This window comes from Budorcas taxicolor, chromosome 11 (assembly GCF_023091745.1).
Source record: "Budorcas taxicolor isolate Tak-1 chromosome 11, Takin1.1, whole genome shotgun sequence".
NCBI lineage: Eukaryota > Metazoa > Chordata > Mammalia > Artiodactyla > Bovidae > Budorcas > Budorcas taxicolor.
The window spans coordinates 155,601,396-155,622,856 of record NC_068920.1 but is presented as its reverse complement, the minus strand read 5'-3'; the positions used below and the strand labels follow the sequence as shown (position 1 = coordinate 155,622,856).

The 21,461-nt window shown below is 41.6% G+C and overlaps 1 protein-coding gene across 5 annotated transcripts in view; it reads left to right on the top strand.

Annotated features, from left to right (window-relative positions):
- MAPKAP1 (MAPK associated protein 1) overlaps positions 1-21,461 on the top strand; it is a 241,155-nt gene that overhangs the window by 97,249 nt on the left and 122,445 nt on the right. For all 5 annotated transcript variants that reach the window (XM_052647826.1, XM_052647827.1, XM_052647822.1 and 2 more), the window contains one exon: positions 19,362-19,534. In XM_052647826.1, coding sequence (XP_052503786.1) covers positions 19,362-19,534 — 173 coding nt within the window. The remainder of the gene's footprint in view (positions 1-19,361; positions 19,535-21,461) is intronic.

Sequence of the window (21,461 nt, the reverse complement as noted above, 5' to 3'; positions counted from 1 at the left end):
TAATGTTAGGTGAAACCACATGGAATTGAAAATCTTGTGGATCATAAATGATTATCAGAATTTTGTGTGATGTAACTTAATGTAATAGAAACTATTTGAGTGTCTAATATATGCCAGAGTATCTTGTACGCTATTTTATTCATTTTTCCCAGATTCCCTATAAAGTGTATATTATTTTCTCCAATTTGGGCTGGGGAAACTGAGACTTAGAGAGGTGAACAGATTTGCTTGCGTTTACACAACTTTAAGTAGTTAAGCTGGAATTCAAATTACGGTCTGCTAAATCGAAAGTTCATTCATTTCGTTTCTAATTTCTGCCACCTGAGCTGTCTCATCTGAGACTATCTCTGAGACACCCCTCCCCTATCTCTGTGCCCAGTAAAGATGAGAGTTAGAGAAACTACATCATTTCTTCTTAGTTGCCAGTGACTTGGGTTTCTTCAGCGCCGTGAATGTCATGTTCTGTGTTCCTGTACAGCGTGTGTGCCTTTGTCCATGTTTTTCACACTTGAAACAGCATTTACAGTGTTGGCTGCAGTCACCTCAGCTCTGCCTTCATCCCATTTCTCACTGCTGTCACCATCTCCATCCTTTATGGAACTTCTCTTTGGTGCAGGAAATGTGCTAGATGCTTTATCCACAGTATCTCAGTGTCCCTATAATTCTAGAGAGTAGGGGCTAAAATCCTTTACAGGTTGGAAGGAGACTGAGGCTAAATGGAATTATATGATTTAGCTGAGGGTGCAGGTGTGTCTTGTTTCAAGGTCCTTGTCTTTTCTGCAGCACTTCATTTCCTCCTCCCATTCTTAGAGAGGTTCTCATGGAAGAAGTATGAGGATAGCCTTTTCTGCAGAAGGTCTACAGCCCACCTGGTTGTGTTAGCCCTGCTAAATTTCCCCCTCTTTTTTTCCCCACTCCTTTTCCTCTTAGAAAAAGGCCTGTTCCTTTCCCTCTCCTCCTTTTCTTTTCCTTCCTCTTTCCCTTCCACCTTCCCTCCCCCTTTTCCTTTCTTTCTTTTTCTTTTCATTTTGTTCCTTTCCTTTCCTTTCCTCATTTCCTCCCTCCCTCTCCTCCTTCCTTCCTAATGAAGTTTAAATACCAAGATTAGGAAACTACTTAATGTATTTCCTAAAGGAAATTGGATTCTTTAGATATCCCCATTTGATTTTTTTCTGACACTAAAAATTATCTCCCAAGTTTAATTTGCTTTCAGAGGAATTATCATCTTTTAAAATATACTACTAAAACAAGCTAGATTGAATTCCTATTAGTTTCAAAAAGGGTGACCTTCTTCTCAGACTTTGAATGGTATCTTTTAAATAATAATAGGATTTGGGAGTAATTGCTTAATATCTCAGTTCAAGGTAACGACCTAACACATTTGAGTTCTAAGGAAAGTCTATTTACCCTTGCACCCTACTTACTCCTAAACTGGATAACTGTGGCCAACTTTCTTAGTCACTTCATGAACTGTGTTGGTGAAACCTCTTCTCTTAGCAGCTGGAAGTTGCACTTTATTCCTTTGTTATTTCATTGTTTCCTTTAGGGTGAGGAAGAATAATTAAGGAGAACATCTTTTCTGAGCAGCTGGAATCAAATTCCAGCTGACTGCGGCACCTGTGAAGACGGCACCTCTGCCTCTGGGTGGCAGGGTGGGGTGCCAGCCGGGGTGGCTGCAACAGTGGGCTCCAAAAGTGCAGACACGCGGCCATGCCACACCAGCCCTGCCCTTCTGGGAGCTTCAGATGGCAGTAACACCAGTGAATGCAAAGTGTCTGTTTGAGACTAATTAGAGGAATGATTTGTGAAACGGTGGCTATTTATTTAATTAATCACTAGCACAAAGCCATAAAACCCATATTTAAAAAATCCCTGTTAGTTTGCCATGTGGTTAATAGATTGGGGCACATTAAAAAGTGACATGGTGATGTATTAAAAACGTTCCACCTAAGGTTCCTTCAGGAAGGAGCGGAAGCTGTCTGCTTTCAGATGCTGAAGTGTAACCTGCCAGGATTTGACCTGTCTGAGATTTTAATATTCATAAAGGCATTTATCTTTTGAATAGGATCTTCATTAGGACATCTCCTTTTGGCATATTTCAAAATATAAAAATGTTTATAATTTTAAAATTGAAATTAATTTTGTTGGAGGTTCTCTTCACAATGAGAAACTGTATTTTCCCATTAAATTATACTGTGTTTACTAAGCACAACATATCTCTTATAACATAGGTCATTGTTTTATATTTTGGGTGGGAGAGTCATTTATTGAAATAATAAATGCCATAGCATTTTTTGTTACAGCTGTCAGAATTGCATTTGTCCTGCGTGTGTGTGTGTGTGTGTGTGTGTAGTTTTTAATCCGATGGCCACAGAGATAGTGGCTATACTTGGTCAGTCTCCGGTCAGGTGAATTGTCATTTTTGGATAGTAAGAATAAAGATAGATGACACTGGCATTCAAAATGAGAAGAAATGGCTTAGATTCTAACAAATGATAGTGGTTTTCTCGCATACAAACTTCTAGTTGGTTTTCAGTATACATAAATGTGTGTATGTACAGGCCATCTTGCATTTTATTAATAACTATTTGATGCTAGTCTTGGTACGGTTGTGATCCGCTCTTTATTTTAAAGAAACAAAATCATTCTGAATGATCAGTGTGTTCCTGCTAAACAATCACTCCAAAATTTTTAAGAAAATGTGTTGCTCAGGTGGATGCTTGTAAGGAAATTGTCCAGCCCTTAGGATTGTGTTTCTCTGCTGTGTTGTATAATTACCTGCTCGGTTAGAAGGGGAGCAGGAATAAAACATGAGTATGTTAATGCAGCCTGGAGCTGATGTGGTGGTAATGATTACAATGCAGATAAAGCATTTCTCATAACTGCCGTTGCCTACTGGAGCCTTTGAAACATCTGGACCTTTAATTGAAAAATAGTATGGTGCTGTGCAAGGCAGACATGCTAAGTGAAGTCACTAATTTAGAATACAAAAATATAATTGATAAAGTGTTTTATTTACATTGTATTTAAATATTCATACTTTGTTATGCTTTGTATAACAGGGAATTACTGGGTTAAATTTTCATGAACATAGACAGTTTAAATGAGATAAATTAAGTGAAAACGTTAATGGAATTTTACACGGGAACCAGAAAGCGGTCTGCTCCTGGAGGGTGTGTATGTTTGTTTCTACTGGGGTCTTCCTTTAGGAAAGCAAATAGGTTACCCTCTTATTCTTTGGGATTAGCATTTTAGAAGAACTAACCATCAGTTGGTAACACCGTTGCATTTCATTCATGTTATTGCTATCATATCTTATTACTTAGTTTTTTAAAAATGAAGCGTTTCTTGGCATAATGGTAAATGGCTCTAATGGCAACATTATCACCCAATAAACTGAAGCCTTCCCCACCTCTCCGGGGCAGGTTATCAGAGCTGCCCAGGAGAGTAGAAGAGCTGGTGAAGGGCGTGCAATTAACCTTTGTCCTGCATTCGCAGCAGGGGAACTGACCTAGCAGCCTTCCTAGGAAATCCAATTTAATTTAAAATGAATTTGAAAAGACAAATTAGCCATATCTATTTTAATAAGATAAAATCCCGATTCTCCCTGTGTCTGGTTTAGTTAGGACCTCAGAGGAGATTGGGCTGACTACGACTGAGGATGAACAGGAGGGAAATAACACCAGGTAGCTGAGGAAAAGCCCTGGAGACCCTGGGGCCCTGGTGGCTTGTCAGTTGCTGCAAGTGAGCGGGTCTCGCGCTGCCTGTCTCCGCAGAGAATTGCAACCTGAGACGGGCCTTTGTCTCATCAGACCTTTGGCTTGTGTTGGAGCTTGTGCCATGTTTATGTCAGAGGCAGCTTGCCTGCCTCTCCAAGGACCAAACTGTTATTTTGTTGCTTTGTCATTATCGATGCACATTTGGGTACTACCACCTGGGTAACCACATTTCGTACAGTTGCACCTCACAATTACTGATGAGTCTCTTAACCCAAGAGTGAGGATTCTCTGAGGCCCATGAGTTGGTACTTGACCACTGCGTTTTGAGAACTGAAGTGGAGGGTTCTGCCTTCTCTTCAGGGAGCTGGTGTTCCCTCGTGTTTTTATTCTCTGAAACATAGAGAGGATTTATTGAGCTCCTGCTGTGTGCCCAGCAGCAAGGAAGTCTGTAACTGTTTCTGCCTTGTGCCTGCACACAAGAGGGAACTGTTCTGGAAGCTGTTACCCTGGTGTCCCTCTCTAGGACCAGCAGTCCCTGGAAGAGCTGCAAGTGCATGTGATGGGCAGAGCGGAAGGCAAGGAGTAATTCTGACTTTCCCAGCACTTCTTAGCCAGAGGGATGTTTCTAACTCAGACTGGGACCCTCAGTTCTGAAACTGGCCACAACACGAGCCAGCAGCCTCTGTGATCTTTCCTAGATATTCAGGCCTCCCCACGAGTTCTTCAGGACTAGGATTCACCAAGGGGGGAGGGTTTTAGGATGGAACAGACCTGGGTTAGAATCTTGATTCCCACCTCCACGCCCCCCATCACCCACTCCCAACTGAGAGATTTGGAACAGCCTACCATGTTTCCCCAGTGGTGCTAGTGGTAAAGAATCCGACTGGCAGTTCAGGAGACGTAAGAGACATGGGTTTGATCCCTGGGTTGGGAAGATCCCTGGAGGAGGGCTGGCAACCCATTCCATTATTCTTGCCTGGAGAATCCCATGGACAGAGGAGCCTGGCAGGCTATGGTCCATAGGGTCACAAAGAGTCAGACACAACTGAAGTGACTTCGTTCAATTCAGTTAAGTCGCTCAGTCGTGTCCGACTGTTTGTGACCCCGTGAACCGCAGCACGCCAGGCCTCCCTGTCTATCACCAACTCCCGGAGTTTACTCAAATTCATGTCCATTGAGTCTGTGATGCCATCCAACCATCTCAAATTCCAGTGAGCAATCCTCATAGGAATGTTGGGCATGTTAGTTAAGATGATGCATGAGAAGTAATAGGACCCTGGTTTGTTGTTGTTTAGTCGCCAAGTTGTGTCCAGCTCTTTGGTGACTGCATGTACTGCAGCTTGCCAGGCTCCTTTGTCCATGGTATTTCTCAGGCAAGAATACTGGAGTGGGTTGTCTTTTCCTTCTCCAGGGGTTTCCCTGGGTTTCCCAACCCAGGAATCAAACTCGTGTCTCCTGCATTGGCAGGCAGGTTCTTTACCACTGAGCCACCAGGGAAGCCCTTGGACCCTGGTCATTTCAGTTCAGTCGCTCAGTCATTTCTGACTCTTTGGGACCCCATGAACTGCAGCACACCAGGCCTCCCTGTCCATCACCAACTCCTGGAGTTAACTCAAATTCATGTCCATTGAATCTGTGATGCCATCCAACCATCTCATCCTCTGTCATCCCCTTCTCCTCCCATCTTCAATCTTTCCCAGCATCAGGGTCGTTTCAAATGAGTCAGCTCTTTGCCTCATGTGGCCGAAGTATTGGAGTTTCAGCTTCAGCATCAGTCCTTCCAGTGAGTATTCAGGACTGATTTCTTTTAGGATGGACTGGTTGGATCTCTTTGCAGTCCAAGGGACTCTCAAGAGTCTTCTCCAACACCACAGTTCAAAAGCATCAATTCTTCAGCACTCAGCTTTCTTTATAGTCCAACTCTCACATCCATACATGACTACTGGAAAAACCATAGCTTTGGCTAGATGGGCCTTTGTTGACAAAGTAATGTTTCTGCTTTGAATATGCTGTCTAGATTGGTCATAACTTTTCTTTGAAGGAGCAAGTGTCTTTTAATTTCATGGCTGCAGTCACCATCTTCAGTGATTTTGGAACCCCCCAAAATAAAGTCTCTCACTATTTCCACTGTTTCCCCATCTATTTCCCATGAAGTGATGGGACCAGATGCCATGATCTTCATTTTCTGAATGTTGAGCTTTAAGCCAGCTTTTTCACTCTCCTCTGTCACTTTCATCAAGAGGCGCTTTAGTTCTTCTTTACTTTCTGCCGTTAAGTGTGGAATCATTTGCATATCTGAGGTTATTGATATTTCTCCCGGCAGTCTTGATTCCATCTTGTGCTTCAACCAGCCCAGTGTTTCTCATGTACTCTGCATATAAGTTAAATGAGTAGGGTGACAATATACAGCCTTGACGTACTCATTTCCCTATTTGGAACCAGTCTGTTGTTCCATGTCCACTTCTGACTGGACCTCCGTACATGTCCAGTATGCTTCCTGACCTGCATACAGATTTCTCAAGAGGCAGGTAGGTGGTCTGGTATTCCCATCTCTTTAAGAATTTACCACAGTTTGTTGTGATTCACACAGTCAAAGGCTTTGGCATAGTCAATAAAGCAGATGTTGTTCTGGAACTCTCTTACTTTTTTGATGATCCAGTGGGTGTTGGCAATTTGATCTCTGGTTCCTCTGCCTTTTCTAAATCCAACTTGAACATCTGGAAATTCATGGTTCATGTACTGTTGAAGCTTAGTTGGAGAATTTTGAGCATTACTTTGCTAGCATGTGAGATGAGTGCAATTGTGCAGTAGTCTGAGCATTCTTTGGCATTGCCTTTCTTTGAGAATAGAATAAAAACATACACTTTTTCAGTTCTGTGGCCACTGTTGAGTTTTCCAAATTTGCTGGCATATTGAGTGCAGCACTTTCACAGCATCATCTTTTAGGATTTGAAGTAGCTTAACTGAAATTCCATCATCTCCACTGGCTTTGTTTGTAGTGATGCTTTCTAAGGCCCACTTGACTTCGCATTCCAGGATGTCTGGCTCTAGGTGAATGATCACACCATCGTGATTATCCGGGTTGTGAAGATCTTTTTTGTACAGTTCTTCTGTGTATTCTTGCCACCTGTTCTTATTATCTTCTGCTTCTGTTAGGTCCATACCATTTCTGTCCTTTATTGTGCCCATCTTTGTGTGAAGTATTCCCTTGGTATCTCTAATTTTCTTGAGATATCTAGTCTAGTTCTTTTTCTTGCTCCTGTTTATATTTCAACATGTACTTGCAAACTGTTAGATGCAGACTTTCTCAGCTGGCTCTTTGCAGTTGTACCATTTTCATAGTGTAAAAAAAAAACGTATTTTCTGCTGCAGACAACCATCTTTCTCTGTCACCAGAGGTGTAGACTTTTTGTGTGGCCTTTGCTTGTTGAGAATAACACCTCTCCCAGTTATTTCACATGTGCATTTTGAGGATGAAGGTGAATTTTGTAATTGGAGAAATATAAAGCTATTTATTTCCATTTTGTCTGATGTTTTTACATTGTTTGCTAGGAGGTGCGTCAGGGACTTGAATTAATTATAATTACTGAAGAGACATACACTGATTGAGCAAATAAAGTAGTAAGCCCATTTGTGCCAAGGCCATCTAATTAAATTCTAACTTTGGATAAGCTAGATGTGCATGAAAGATTAATTTTAAGAGGTTTTTATGACTTCCTAAATTATGATTCAGTGAAATTTTGAATTATATCATCAAGAAACATTGAGTCTTAAAGTGATAAAGCAGTCATGAACCTACTACAGCACAGAAATGTGTGGGTTTTAAAAAGCTATTCAAAATTAAGGAGATAGCATGGCCTTTAATTTGTATTTTTCAAAGAATCTTTTACTTAATGGTAAAGTCAGTTTATTTATTTATTTATTTACTTACTTGGCTGCACTGTACATCCTGCAAAGTCTCAGTTGCCTGACCAGGGATTGAACTGTGCCACCTGAATTGAAAGCATGGAGTCTTAACCACTGGACTGCCAGGAAAGTCCCTGAAGTTGTATGTTGACATTTAAAATTTTTGAGACATTTAACCAACTGAAACCCTGCAAGAAATGAATATGATAGGTGCACCTGAATTATCTCCTTCAATATTTATACAATGTTATATTCTCCAAATACTTCACTATCTCTGGAATTAAATTTTCCTTGGGGTACTTGGAGGGTTGTACCAAATTTTCTATATAATTTAGGAGGGTGATAATGGCTCTACTGTAACCTTTTCTAGAGATACATCATCTAGTAATGGAGCCAAGTATACATTCTCCATTGAGTTTTAATTTTAAAAGTTGATATTAAATCTTAAAAAGACTCATTATATTATGATAATTGATAGAGTTTAAAACATGTAACTCTTCTTTATGGTTTTTAAAAAACCTATTTTTACTTTTAAAGCATATTGATTTTATTATATAAATGATTTAAAAATGAAGAGGTCCCTAAACTTACCGTAGGTGATGGGACTTAGTTCATGCAAATTACCTTTCCCTGATAATATCATCATTATAGAACCCATTGTTTGTATAATTAAATGCAAAGTGCTATGTAACATTAATGATCTAAAGAATCCCACAATGGCTATGAAAATTCAAAATGGACACTTTACATCCCATTATGCTTTAAGATGACTGGATTGTGCTTGTGAGAGCACCTCCTGGTACAGGCTGTAACCATCCTGAGGCTGAATGAGGAAAGAATTCTATGGCTCTTCTCTCATAAATACTGATCTTTCCCTGTTGTCTCCACTTCTCAACCTGGTTTGAAGGGACTTTTTGTTGAAGATCTGCCTGGTCTGAGCAACAGCGTAAGTAACAATATAAGGATTAATTGACATTATGTGACAATTTGCAGTTCACAGAGAACTTCAGCGTGCTTTATTTTTGCTTTGTCCGGTGAGTCTTTTGAGATAGAAGTCTCATCTGTATTTCATGGCTGAAGAAATTGACTTTCAGAGAGGTTATGAGCTTGCCCAACATTAGACCACTCAAGGCTAGCAGGGCCAGGTCCAGGTCAGTTCTGTAGACTCTGCAAAGAGGTCCCTAGTGAACAGAATCCATGATAGGGAAACCTGGTAGCATCAGGAACTGCTTTCTGAATTTAAGACTTAGAGTAAATGGTCATTATTCCAGATGCAGTATGGGTAGACTTTCTTTTTTTTTTTCCTTCATTCCCCTGTCACCCCTTTCCACCATTTTGTAAAATTTCTCACTGGTATTCAAACATGAATGATAGCTGGTCTTTCAGTTGATGTCTTAAAAAAAATTATTCAAGGCTGTTACTCAAATTTCACGTGATAACAGTTTGAAACAATAGCTCTAGGCATTTTTTTTTTTCCAAAAGTGGGAAAAGACTGTCAGAGTATCAAAACAAGGAAGATTTATTTTAAATAGAGAAAATCTTTACTTGCGAGCAACAATGTCTTTTCTTGTTTTAGGTCCAGGACTGTAATCAAGTCCGACTTTCTGCAACTCCATGGGCTGTAGCCCACCAGGCTCCTCTGGCCATGGAATTCTCCAGGCAAGAATACTGGACTGGGTTGCCATTCCCTTCTCCAGGGGATCTTCCTAACCCAGGGTTTGAACCCGGGTCTCCTGCATTGCAGGCAGATTCTTTACCATCTGAGCCACCAGGGAAGCCACATATTTATCATAGATGCTATCGAAAGAAAATATCAGAAAATGATCAGCCTAAGAAAAAAGAATGGAAATAATATTTTCTATGCTGTCTTGTACTCTTTAAAAGGGTTATAGATAGTCTGGCTCATTCCACAGTGTTTAGTAGCTGAGTTATTTTATTGGAGATTCATATATATATGAAGGGGTGTCTATGGAGATGGACTCCAGTGGCACTAGTGGTAAAGAACCCACCTGCCAATGCCAGAGATATAAGAGATGTGGGTTCGATCCCTGGGTCGGGAAGATCCCCTGGAGGAGGGCATGGCAAGCCACTCCAGTATTCTTGCCTGGAAAATCCCACGGACAGAGGAGCTTGACGGGCTACAGTCCAGAGGATAGCAAAGAGTTGAACGTGACTGAAGCGAAGTTTTTCCAGTTTCCTGAGGTCTGGAACTAAGATCAGTGGGTAAAAGCTGCAGAGAAAGTGTCCCCCAGTGTAAAGAAATGTTTTAGCCATCAAAACTGTTTACCTGCATACTTCACAGGGTGGCGGGGACTTCATCAGTGGAAAGTGTTCAGGACAGCTCGTAGGATAACTATTTGGTGAAAAATAGTTAAGGGGATGACCCTTAAATTCCTTGTAGTTTTAAAGGTATGAATGGCAATGAAGGTTTTTTGTGTGTTGTTTTTTTTTTCCCAAGTCTCTGAATTTAAATCTAGGGGAGAAAAAGACAGCTTAATGAAGAAACAACATTTGCTGAGCATTTACTATAGACTGGGCACAGTGATAAGTGCTTTATATGGGTAGTCTGATTGAATCCTTTCAACAATTCCATGAAGAGGTACTTTTATAATACCCTGTTTCTGTGTGGAAATAGTGACCCAGATAGGTTAAGTAAAATTGTCCAAGGACACACAATAAATGAGAATTGAACCCAGGTCTCTCTGATTCCACAACTTACACTTTTAATCACCATACTGCAATGCCTCGCTAGCTCCTATTAATAGAATAAGGATCCTGGAGGTACCCAGATCAGAACTTGACCTTGTTAAAGAAAGAGTGACAGTTGACGTTCTTAATAATAAAAGCTTAATGTAACCAAGGTTGGTGATTCAGAGGAAATTAATGAGATTTTGTCAATTTTATTTTAAACTTAACTTGTCAGAAAATACAGTGTCCAGTGACAAACTGTAGGAATTTTTTTGACAAATTAACTTGACTACAGGTGCCAGATCAGGGAAATGTTAATTTAATAGCCTTTAAGCATTCCAGATTTATTGAGGGTTAAGATAGCACTACAGAGTCAAGCCCCTGGTTCTGAATGGATTTGTCATAGAATTTTATACAAAATCTATTGAGAAGTTCAGTGCCACTATTTTGTATGTAAAAAAGTGAGTTCTTTCCATGAACTCATAAAGCCAGCATTTGTTGAGAGCAGAATGCTTCAATCTGGGGTTTTTGTTTCTTCTTCACATAGACCCCTGTTTAATTTCTCGTAGTTGATTAAACTTGACTTAGGCCAGAAATAGGCTCAATTTTGCTTAAAATCCTTTCTGTGATCAAATGAAGTCCCCTAACCATCATCAGTGTAATGACAATCTGAGACCCCTCTCCCAAGTCTGATATCGTGTTATTAAAGGCTAGGCTGTTGGTAGGCCTTCTCTGATGGCTCAGATGGTAAAGAATCCACCTGCAATTCAGGAGACCTGAGTTCGATCCCTGGGTTGGAAAGGTCCCCTGGAGGAGGGCATGGCAACCCACTCCAGTATTCTTGCCTGGAAAATCCCCATGGACAGAGGAGGTTGGTGGGCTACAGTCCATGGATTCACAAAGAGTCCAACATGTCTGACTAAGCACAGGCTGTTGGTAGACTATAGCATCCTTTGGTCCTTGTTGAGGGAGTTAGGGAAGAAGGTACTGGTGGAATGGAACTGCAGCCATTCCTTTTAAGAGTTTTAACTTTTGAGGCCACAAATAATCCTTTTATCAATTTGCATCATTACATTGTCTGGATACACTGATATGTTTATTTCTACATTAAAATTACATATAATAATCTGCTTGTGCAGTTGTGACTAATGGAATAATGTTGCCTGCCTTTTCTCTCTTTAATTCTAGAAGCCAAGCTGTCCATCCTTTCTCTGTTCCTTTCTGTTGACAGAGAAATTGAACACTTAGCAACAGTTTTGAGGTCTGATATTCAATTTATTATTGATAAGCCTTGGTGTTCAGTAGTGCTGCTAACTGAACCTTCTGTCCTTAAGACTTAATTCAGCTAATTCACTTGATATAATGTTTCTTAATTCAAGATGATTTTTAACTGAATGCCGTCTATTGTTCTTCTTGCTTCCTCTATTTTGGAAACTACCAGGTACATGATTTTGATATTAACTTTATGATAGGCAGCAAAATGTATATTATTTTAATTAATGGGATCAGATGGGGAAAAATCTGGACTAGATATAATATTTTAATTTATCATGATGTTCAAATTCTATATATTTCATTTCTATACCGATTCATATTCCATGTATAGAAGTTATTTTAAATTTTTAAGTCTTTACATTTTACAAACTAATGATTAATTGGATGACATACAGTTCATAATACTGATATTTCATGATTGGCATAAAGACACTTTTTTAAAAAGTGAGCTTTTGCAATATATATCACAAGCCACAAAGCATTCATATTCTTTGTCCTAGTAATCGACTCCTTAGCATATGAGCACAAACATTTATATAAGAGAATGTTTCTAAGAATAGTATTCGTAATAACATCCATTTAATAACAGAGGAATAGGTTAATAGTACCTTACCTTTATGAAAGTGAAAATGTTAGTTGCTCAGTCATGTCTGACTCTTCACGACCCCATGGACACTGTAGCCCGCCAGGCTTCTCTGTTCATGGAATTCTCCAGGCAAGAATACTGGAGTGGGTAGCTATTCCCTTCTTCAGGAGATCTTCCTGACCCAGGGATCGAACTTGGGTCCTCTACATGGGAGACAGATTGTTTTCTGTTTGGGCCCACCAGTACCTTTGTATGCTATATGCAGGTGTTTAAAAATCGTGTGTTAAAAGAATGTTCATCCTCACTCTATCACCACCCTTGTTAGGTGCTAGGGATATTTTAGAGAAGAAACAGGGCTCCTAAAGAGTGGCCTGGGAAGTAGAAGAGGTATAGGTGGTTTGCCTGGGACAGGAGAGGAGTGGGAGGAGTGGCAGGCCCATTCTGAAAGCCAGTCTGAGGACTTCTTTCAGTTCAGTGAGCCAGTACCACACCCCTGCTGCACTCTTTGCCCTAGGAGAATATAAAATGGGTGAGACACAGTTTTCTCCTTTATATAATGTACCATTACATGAGAGACTGGGAAAGGACATGGTAATGGTAGGTAGAAAAAATGAAACCATATGGCTGCGCAAGTCAGATTGCTAGGAGGCAGAGAAGTGAAGTCGCTCAGTCGTGTCCAACTCTTTGCGACCCATAGACTGTAGTGTACCAGGCTCTTCCGTCCATGGGATTTTCCAGGCAACAGTACTGGAGTGGATTGCCATATCCTTCTCCAGGGGATCTTCCCAACCCAGGGCTCGAACCCAGGTCTCCCGCATTGTAGACAGACGCTTTACCGTTTGAGCCACCAGGAGGCAGAGAAGGGGAAATTAATTTGGGCTTCCACCTTCTAGGAAAAGGAGGCATTTAAAGGACAGAAGAGAGGCACTTTTTGTTTCATGGCTATATGTCAGGCATGTTATATACATTTTATTTACTTTTCTAAGTAAGGGAAGGGAGGTTCTGAGGAGTACAGTTACCTGCCCAAAGTCTCTGGTCTAGCAGCTAAGAAAGCAGCAGAGCCTGGATTCAAACCTGGGTCTGGCTGAGCACGAATCTGTGCTCTTCACCTGTCTTCAATATACTTTAGCAATGACACATTGAGACCAGAATGTGAAGGGTATTAACTGTCTTGCTAAAGAACTAGAATGCTAACACTGGGGAGAGCCATCGTTTATTTCTGTGTGATAGGCATGGTCAGTGATTAGAGAAAAATCACTTCAGTAGCAGTAAGAAAATAAAGATTTGGAGAGAGGAGAGATTTTTAGAGACAGGGAGATAAGAGACTGCTGCAATGGTCTTGCTGAGAAGTGATGAAGCTTGAACTAGGGCAGAAAGATTTGAGAAATATTTCAGAGACGTTTGAAAGGAGTTAAGGTTCTTAGTTTGAGTGATGCAGTTAGGTGGTGAGAGCCATAAATGAGATCGAAGATGAAATGAGAGAAGCTGAAGGAGGAAATGGATCTTGGACACGTTGCGTTTGAGATTTTGGCTGCATTGGCCAGGCTATCATGGACAAGCCGTGTAATGTGAACTCTGAAGTCTAGTTGGTCTTCATCAGTTGCGTTTGTGTTGAGGAATAGTTTTGCTTCAAGAATACTTTTCTTTCTGACACCTGAACCAGGGGCATTTCCCAATTTGGGGGCTGCTCTGGAGAGAGAGTTGTTCAACTCCAAACCTGCCAGCTCAATGTGAGTTTCTTACTTTTTCTTTCTTTAATAAAAATGACTTAACCTGCCGTTGAAAGTGTCTGAGTTATATTTTCAGCTTATTTTCCCAACAGCCTGTCATAGCACTGGCACATAGTGTGTCCTTAATAAATTCTGCCAGGTACCTTAACATAGGCTACATTTTCAAAGTCGGTCCTTTCTCTTACTTAAAGCTCTCTTAAGCTCTGTGTAGTAGCTCTTTTTCTCTCCTTTTTGGTCATTTAATGATAAATATTTTGTTTGTAATTATAAAAATAATACCATGCTCAGTTTAGAAAATGCAGAAAAATATAAAGCAGAAAATTAAAATTAAAATCCCATGTCTCAGGGAGAATTCATATTCACTTTTTTGTATATTGGTATAGAAAGTATTGAAATACAGTAAGTGTCTTTTCCTTGGGTTAATGGTTCTATTGGATGGAAGGGTAATTTTTTTTTTTTTATCTAGGAGGCTTTTTTGAACTGTCTTTAGTCTAGGTTGCCTCTGAGCTCTCATAGTAGCCTGTACTTTCCCTCTTAAAGCTTTTCACACATTGTACAGTATAGGTCTTCAGCAGACCATGAATCTGATGAAGATCTGCACTGTGTCTTAACTTTGTCTTCAGAGCCCAATATGGTGTCCAGTGGGTTTGTGTTGAATGCATGAGAGACTGGGAAGGGTGGAGCTAAACCAGTTTCCCCGGTCTCTGTTGTGACCCTTCCCTTGTGCTCTAATTATGCCTCCCTTTCCCCACTTCTGTATTGTGAAACACATATGTTGCCACACAGTGAAACTGTATGATGTGATCTTTGCTTATTGCTAGTTGCTTTTTAATAGTTAGATGTTAGCTCTTTGGAATATTGCTTGCCTTGATGTGTGATGAATACTTTTAATCCTTTGGTCACCTTTCTTTTTTTTAAATAAGTTAATTACTTTCTATTATGTTGATGGATTGTTTTATGTTTTAGATGATTCTCTCTAAATATTGCAACACAGGGACTATTAGACAGAGCTAACTGCCACCACCTTGAGTTTTTTCTGAAGAGGCTCCTTATTAAAAAATACATAATTTCAAGGTTTGTGCAAGGCATTTTTCCCCAGTCATCAATGCCTCAAGATGGAATTAGAAGATTAAAAAGATAAAGTGCTTTATTCATTTAATAAGTATGTGCCGTATTTATTCTCATAGTTTTCCCCACACTTGCTATTTCACTATGAAATAGAGGGTACCATATAACTATCTGCTTTCATTTCCTAGACAATGATGACTCCTTGCAGTCAGATGACAGTGGTAGTGATTTCCAGAGTTGCAGTCCCCCCTGGTTCTCCTTGGGCAGCTCCTTAGAATGCTCCCTCTCGAGGAAACGGCAGTGTTTTCGGCATGTTCTTGAGAAGGAGCAGGAGACAGGTGTCCAGGCTTGGAGAGTGGGGACTGCTTCTATTTAGGATAACTTTAGTGAAAGAGGTGCTGATGTTTAGAGTGGTGGCTTTGGAGTCAGACAGACATGGATTTGAGTCCTGGCTCTTCACTTCGGTTATGGGATCTTGAGCCAATGACTGTAGCCTTGTAAGCCTTGGCTTTCTCTTTTATATTATGAAGGTAATGGCAGAACCCTACCTCTTATAGTGATTGTGAGAATTAAATAGCTTAGGCAGACATTTAGCAGAGTTTAATGCTTAGCTGTAAATAAATGTTGGCTCTTATTGTAATAATAGGTTTTATTAATAGGACTTCTACAGCATCCATCTTTGGCCTCATGTGACCTTTAATAGACTTGAGTAATAGAAATGGGTCTGATTATGAAACTTAGGCCCTTTCTAGACACTGCACTGCATTTCTAAAGCACTTTATAGTTTACAGAGTACATTCACATTTGTCATTTCATTGAATCTTTGTATCTTGAGATACTGTGATTCCTATAGCCCTTCAGTTCCAAGTTCTTCCAAGAAAGGAGGAGGAATAAAGAGAAATAAGAAGGGAGAGCAGTGACAGCAGCTAGGAGGTCTGAAAATGAGTTTGAGAAGAGAGGGGTAAGAGGGTGTATAAACCTACTCCAGAAAGATTGCAGCTGTTTTCATTTTAACCTTTTGACTGTCTAACAAAATGACACGTGCTGTTTAGAGACATCTTTGCTAGTCATTGAAGTTATTACTTCCAAGCTAAAAACTATGTGTGTGTGTGTGTGTGTGTGCACACGCATGTACACGTGTGCATAAGAGAGAGAGAGAGAGCTTTATGTAGGAAAATTATCTTTTGTATTATTTGTTTTTATAACATAGAAGGAAGACAATAAAGAAAAAAAACAACCCTATGGATCTAATATTAGATGCTGGGTTATATGAGAAGTGGAATTTCTCTTAAAATGTTTTCTAAACTGCTTTTATGTATTTCCTTACCCTAGTTGTGATATTTTTTTTCCACCTTTAGATCGATACAATCCTATAGAGGGTGTTAAAGATGGAACCAGTTGATTGCTCAAGTCCCTCCATCTCCATCTGCTACCAGGAAACAGGCCCGTAGAAGTAGGACAAGTGGGATGGATGGAAGAAACTAACATTTATTGAGTTCTTACCATGTGTCCCAGTAGGCATTTGAGTCATTCATGCATTCATTCTGTAGTTGAACAGATTTTTTTTTGGAGAGTCTTCTGTGCACCAGGCACAGTGCTAGCCATTGTGTACAGAGCAGTAAACAAAGCAAACATTATTACGGCTGCCCTCATGGGAGCTCAGAGGCCAGTGGGGAAGGCATGCACTGAAGATGCCCACAAATAAATATGTCATACCAAATTGTTAAGCGTTCTGAAGGAAATGAACGAGACAAGAGTGAGAGGTCAACTGTGGAAAGGTCTTCTTTCTATAGTATTATCAGTGGAGGTTTCTCTGAGGAGGTGTCGTGTGAGCTAAGCCTTGAATAAGGATACCAATAGTAGCAATCCTCACAAGAACTCTCTAATAGATAGCGCATCCTATGGTTATCACCTTATGTATGAGAAAGAGGAAGAGTTAAGTAACCAGCCCGAGGCCATATTAGAGAATGCCAAAGCCGTAAGAAAGAGCCTCCTAGATACATGAGGAACACTCGCAGTGGCCTTAAGAGGGGAAGAAGCAGTCAAGGCACACATTCAGGACGTTCCTAGAAGGCCAGTGTAGCTGAAGTAGGTGGGGGAAGAGAGGCAGGAGATGACATTGGGGGGTTAGGCAAGGGTCAGATCATGCGGTGCCTTGTTGCACACTGCGTGGAGTTTGGATTTCATTCAGAGTATCATAGTAGCCACTCAGACAGGAGTGTAACGTAATCAAATTTGATGATGCAGTTTGGTATCCACAGATTCAGCGAACTGTGGATCATGCAGTACTGTAGTGTGTATCGAGTGAAAAAAATCACTTACAAGTGGACCCTTGCAGTTCAAACCCATGTCATTCAGGGGTCCTCTGCAATTTTCATCTATTGGCAGGACATGAGGGAAGGACAGGGGCTGAGGGTCAAGAGGCACGGTTCGTGGGAAGTTTGAGGAGAGAAGTGTGCAGTAGTGTTCCCAGGTGGGGTGCAGGTTGGATCAGGAGATACAGTAGGCTTGCTGTACTGTGCTGAGTGTCTGAGTTTTATCATCATAGGATTTAAAGTAAAATCCATCTGTACGGTTACGTGATTTTTCTCCAGTGTTTAGCTGAGGAATGCAGAGGGTTGGGGTCAAACAAGACTGATGCTCTGCTGACCGTGTCCAGGGGAGTAAGAGCGTATTAAAATTGTATTTGTGGAACTTCCTGATGGTCCAGTGACCAAGGCTCCACACTCCCAGTGCAGGAGGCCTGGGTTCGATCCCTGTTCGGGGAACTAGATCCCACATGCCACAGCTAAAAGATCTAGCTCACGGCAGCAAAGATCCCATGTGCTGCAGTTAAGACCTGGTGTAGCCAAATAAATAAATAAAAGTATTTTTACAAATTATATCTGCAAAGGAATGATTATAATGGCTGTAATGGCTATGTAGTCTGGGGGTGGGGTGTTGGGAAATAAGGGTGACTGATAGATAGTTAAGAGCTGGTTCAACAGATTATAGGTTACAGAATTTGAGGGACTTCTTGAATAGATGAGGTGGAGGTATATTAAAGTATATTCAGGTTTTCACCTTGTGGTCTAGTGGTTAGGATTCGGCACTGTCACTGCCACAGCCCAGGTTCAGTCCCTGGTCAGGGAACTGATATCCTGCAAGGTATGTGGCAAGGCCCAAATTTAAAAACAAACTAATTAATCTAATTAAAAAATTTAAAGTGTATTCAGTGAGTCGGTGTTCTGACCTGGGATAATGGCGTTGTTACAAACCTCCAATGTACGCAGTACAATCAGTGATTTGAGGAGTGGATGGAAAGGCGTTGGGGGTGACATGGTCTAGGGATTGAGAGCCTTGGGTATTGGACAGATTGTTCTTTTAGAATGGTGACAGGAATTGGGGTGGGAAAGACTGTCCAAGAACTCAGGCCTTAGTGAAGGAGCAGGATGAGCAAAGGCTGGTGGATAACAGAAACAGGAAAGGAGAGAGAGGATGGTGTAGTTGGGTGGCTGGGGTCTCAAAGGAGCAGGGGATTTTGTAAGCAAGGAGAATTAATAGTTTGGAAATAGCAGGACCAAGAATACCTACTCTGCCTGCTGGCCTTAAAGGTTTGGAGGTTAAAAAGAACAAAGCAAAACAGTCTTCTGGACAGTAGAGGAAGTAGTAGCCTCATGACTGGCAGGTTTCAATTATGGCAAAGAGGTGGAGGAATGTTTTTTAAAAAGAAGTAATGATTTATGGGGAGTTTGCTGATTTGTGCAGGAGTTCCAGAGGGGAGTGGACGGTTTGGGAGGGAGGAGAGAGAGGCGTGGGGGAGGGACTAGGGACATGTAGGTCAGTGTGAGTGTGGCGGTTACGGCAGTCATAAGACCAGAGACCCTTGAACTTTAGTTCAGATGAGTGAAGTAAAGAGATGTACTGCATAATGGAGTTAGCCCCCCATCGTCTCCGAGGAAGAAAGCGCTTGGTTCCAGTACTGCTAAATGCTTCCTCAGAGAATATGGCGGCTTAGCCTAAGGTCTCAGGGAGTGATATAGCCGTTCTCAGGGAGGGCAGCTGATGCCAGGGTCACTCTGAGTAAGCAGCAGAACAAGTCTCCTGACACCAAGCATTAGGTCTGCCCACCACTCTGATTTGTTCATTTTAGTTGTAGTGCTCATTTACCTCGCGGCTGGCAGAGCTGGATCCATTCGAGCAGCAGAAAATTCAAATTAGAAAAAACAGAAACAACAGAACTCTTAAAACTATAAACAACGTTTCCCCTTCAGGACCACCCCAGGCTCATCAGTTGGTCTGTGCCCAAAGAATGAGAGCGCAGGTCCTGGAGGGCAGGCGGCGTAGCCCAGTGGGGTCTGTGTGACCGGAACTCTGTGCTTTAGCCTCATGCATGTGCTCTGTCCACAGGGTCACGTGGGCACAACAGCGACCAAGAAGATCGATGTCTACCTCCCCCTGCACTCGAGCCAGGACAGACTGCTGCCGATGACGGTGGTGACTATGGCCAGCGCCAGGGTGCAGGACCTCATCGGGCTCATCTGCTGGCAGTACACCAGCGAAGGACGGGAACCGAAGCTCAAGTAATCCTCCCTTTTCTCAGCGGCTCTGGTTTCTGGCTGTCTCCTGGCCACTCGTGCTGCCCTCTGGGCCCGGCCAGTCTTTCTAGGCATTGGCCTGGGAGCCAGATGTCCACACTGATCCAGGCCAGGCTGCTCACCAGATCTTGGGCCTGTGTAACTCAGGCTTGTTATCTCAGAGAGTCTGCCTGCCAAATAGACCCAAGTTTATAAATCCAGACCCAAGGAAATGCCTTTCCAAACCCTTCTGTGATGCTTGCTGATTTTATAAAAGGGGCGTGGACGGTAACGGGAGGGAACTCGTGTTTGTTGAGCAGGGATCGTGAGATGGACGTGGCGCCGGACGCTGCATACCTGATTTCTCATTTAATTCTCCCACTTCCTGTGAGGTGAGCATCGCAGTTCTTGTTTAGCAGAGGAGGTGGCTCAGGATCAGAGTTGTTCTTTGCTGATGTTTACACCTGTGGGAGAAGACCCAGTCAGAATTTGATTCCCAATCTGTTTGATGCCATGATTTTTACATTATTTCCTTTGATCTGAATTATAGTTTTCTTTGTTATCAGTCAGTGGTCCAGTTTTTCCCTAGACTCCATTCCTCATTAAACTGCTACATTAAAAATGCAGGGCTTGAAAGCAGAGTCTCTGTGCTTGTTCTCCGTAGCTTGAAGCCTAAAGTGGCTTGCTGCTCTAGTCCTCCCATGCTTGAATGTCTTGTCTGACAGGCCTCCTCTCTAGTTTCAGGTGCCCTTCCTAGCCGTAGGGCTGAATGCGGTGGGTGCCTTCATTTTGGAAATGGATTCCCAGGGAGGCTTTTTCTTCTCGCAGTTTGAGTTAGAATGGTCCAGTCTGTCGTGTGTGTGTTTAGGTACATTAAATTTGTACTTTAAATCTTTCTTTCAAGTTCTCGTTGACAGTGCCTTCCACTTTTCCTGAAAAAATTGTAGATATAAAGATAATCCTTATTGTTCCTAAGGCAGTAGGAAGCCTTTCCAACCAAGATATCACATAGGCTCAGAAAAGGGTTGAGTCTGCAGCTGTACTCAAGGCTCAGCTACTGTGTTGTTCCTTTTCAGCATAAAGTGGAAACAAGCCCGTGCTAGTGACTTTATAAATGTTGTCTGAGTTAATTCTTAGAACATTGCTTGATGTGGGAACTGAAACCAAGAGAGGCAAAGGAACTTGTCCAGGATTACACAGTGAGCTGAGCTGTGGCATACAGTTTACAAACAAGGAAACTAAAGCTAAGTAACTTTTCTATATTACATTGTAAATGGTAGAACTGGTATTTAAACCCAAGAATTTCTTTTTTTTTTTAATTGAATAAATGATTATTTAAATTCTATAGTACTTTCATGGAACTCTGCTCAGTGTTATGTGGCAGCCTGGATGGGAGGGGAGTTTGAGGGAGAATGGATACGTGTATATTTATGGCTGAGTCCCTTCACTGCTCACCTGAAACCATCACAACATTGTTAACCAGCTATACCCCAATTCAAAGTAAAAGCTTAAAATTTAATAAACAAACTCTATCAGTTCAGTTCAGTTGCTCAGTCATGTCCAACTCTCTGCGACACCATGAATCGCAGCACACCAGGCCTCCCTGTCCATCACCATCTCCCGGAGTTCACTCAGACTCACGTCCATCGAGTCAGTGATGCCATCCAGCCATCTCATCCTCTGTCGTCCCCTTCTCCTCCTGCCCCCAATGCCTCCCAGCATCAGAGTCTTTTCCAATGAGTCAACTCTTCGCATGAGGTGACCAAAGTACTGGAGCTTCAGCTTTAGCATCATTCCTTCCAAAGGAATCCCAGGGCTGATCTCCTTCAGAATGGACTGGTTGGCTCTCCCTGCAGTCCAAGGGACTCTCAAGAGTCTTCTCCAACACCACACTTCAAAAGCATCAATTCTTCGGCACTCAGCCTTCTTCACA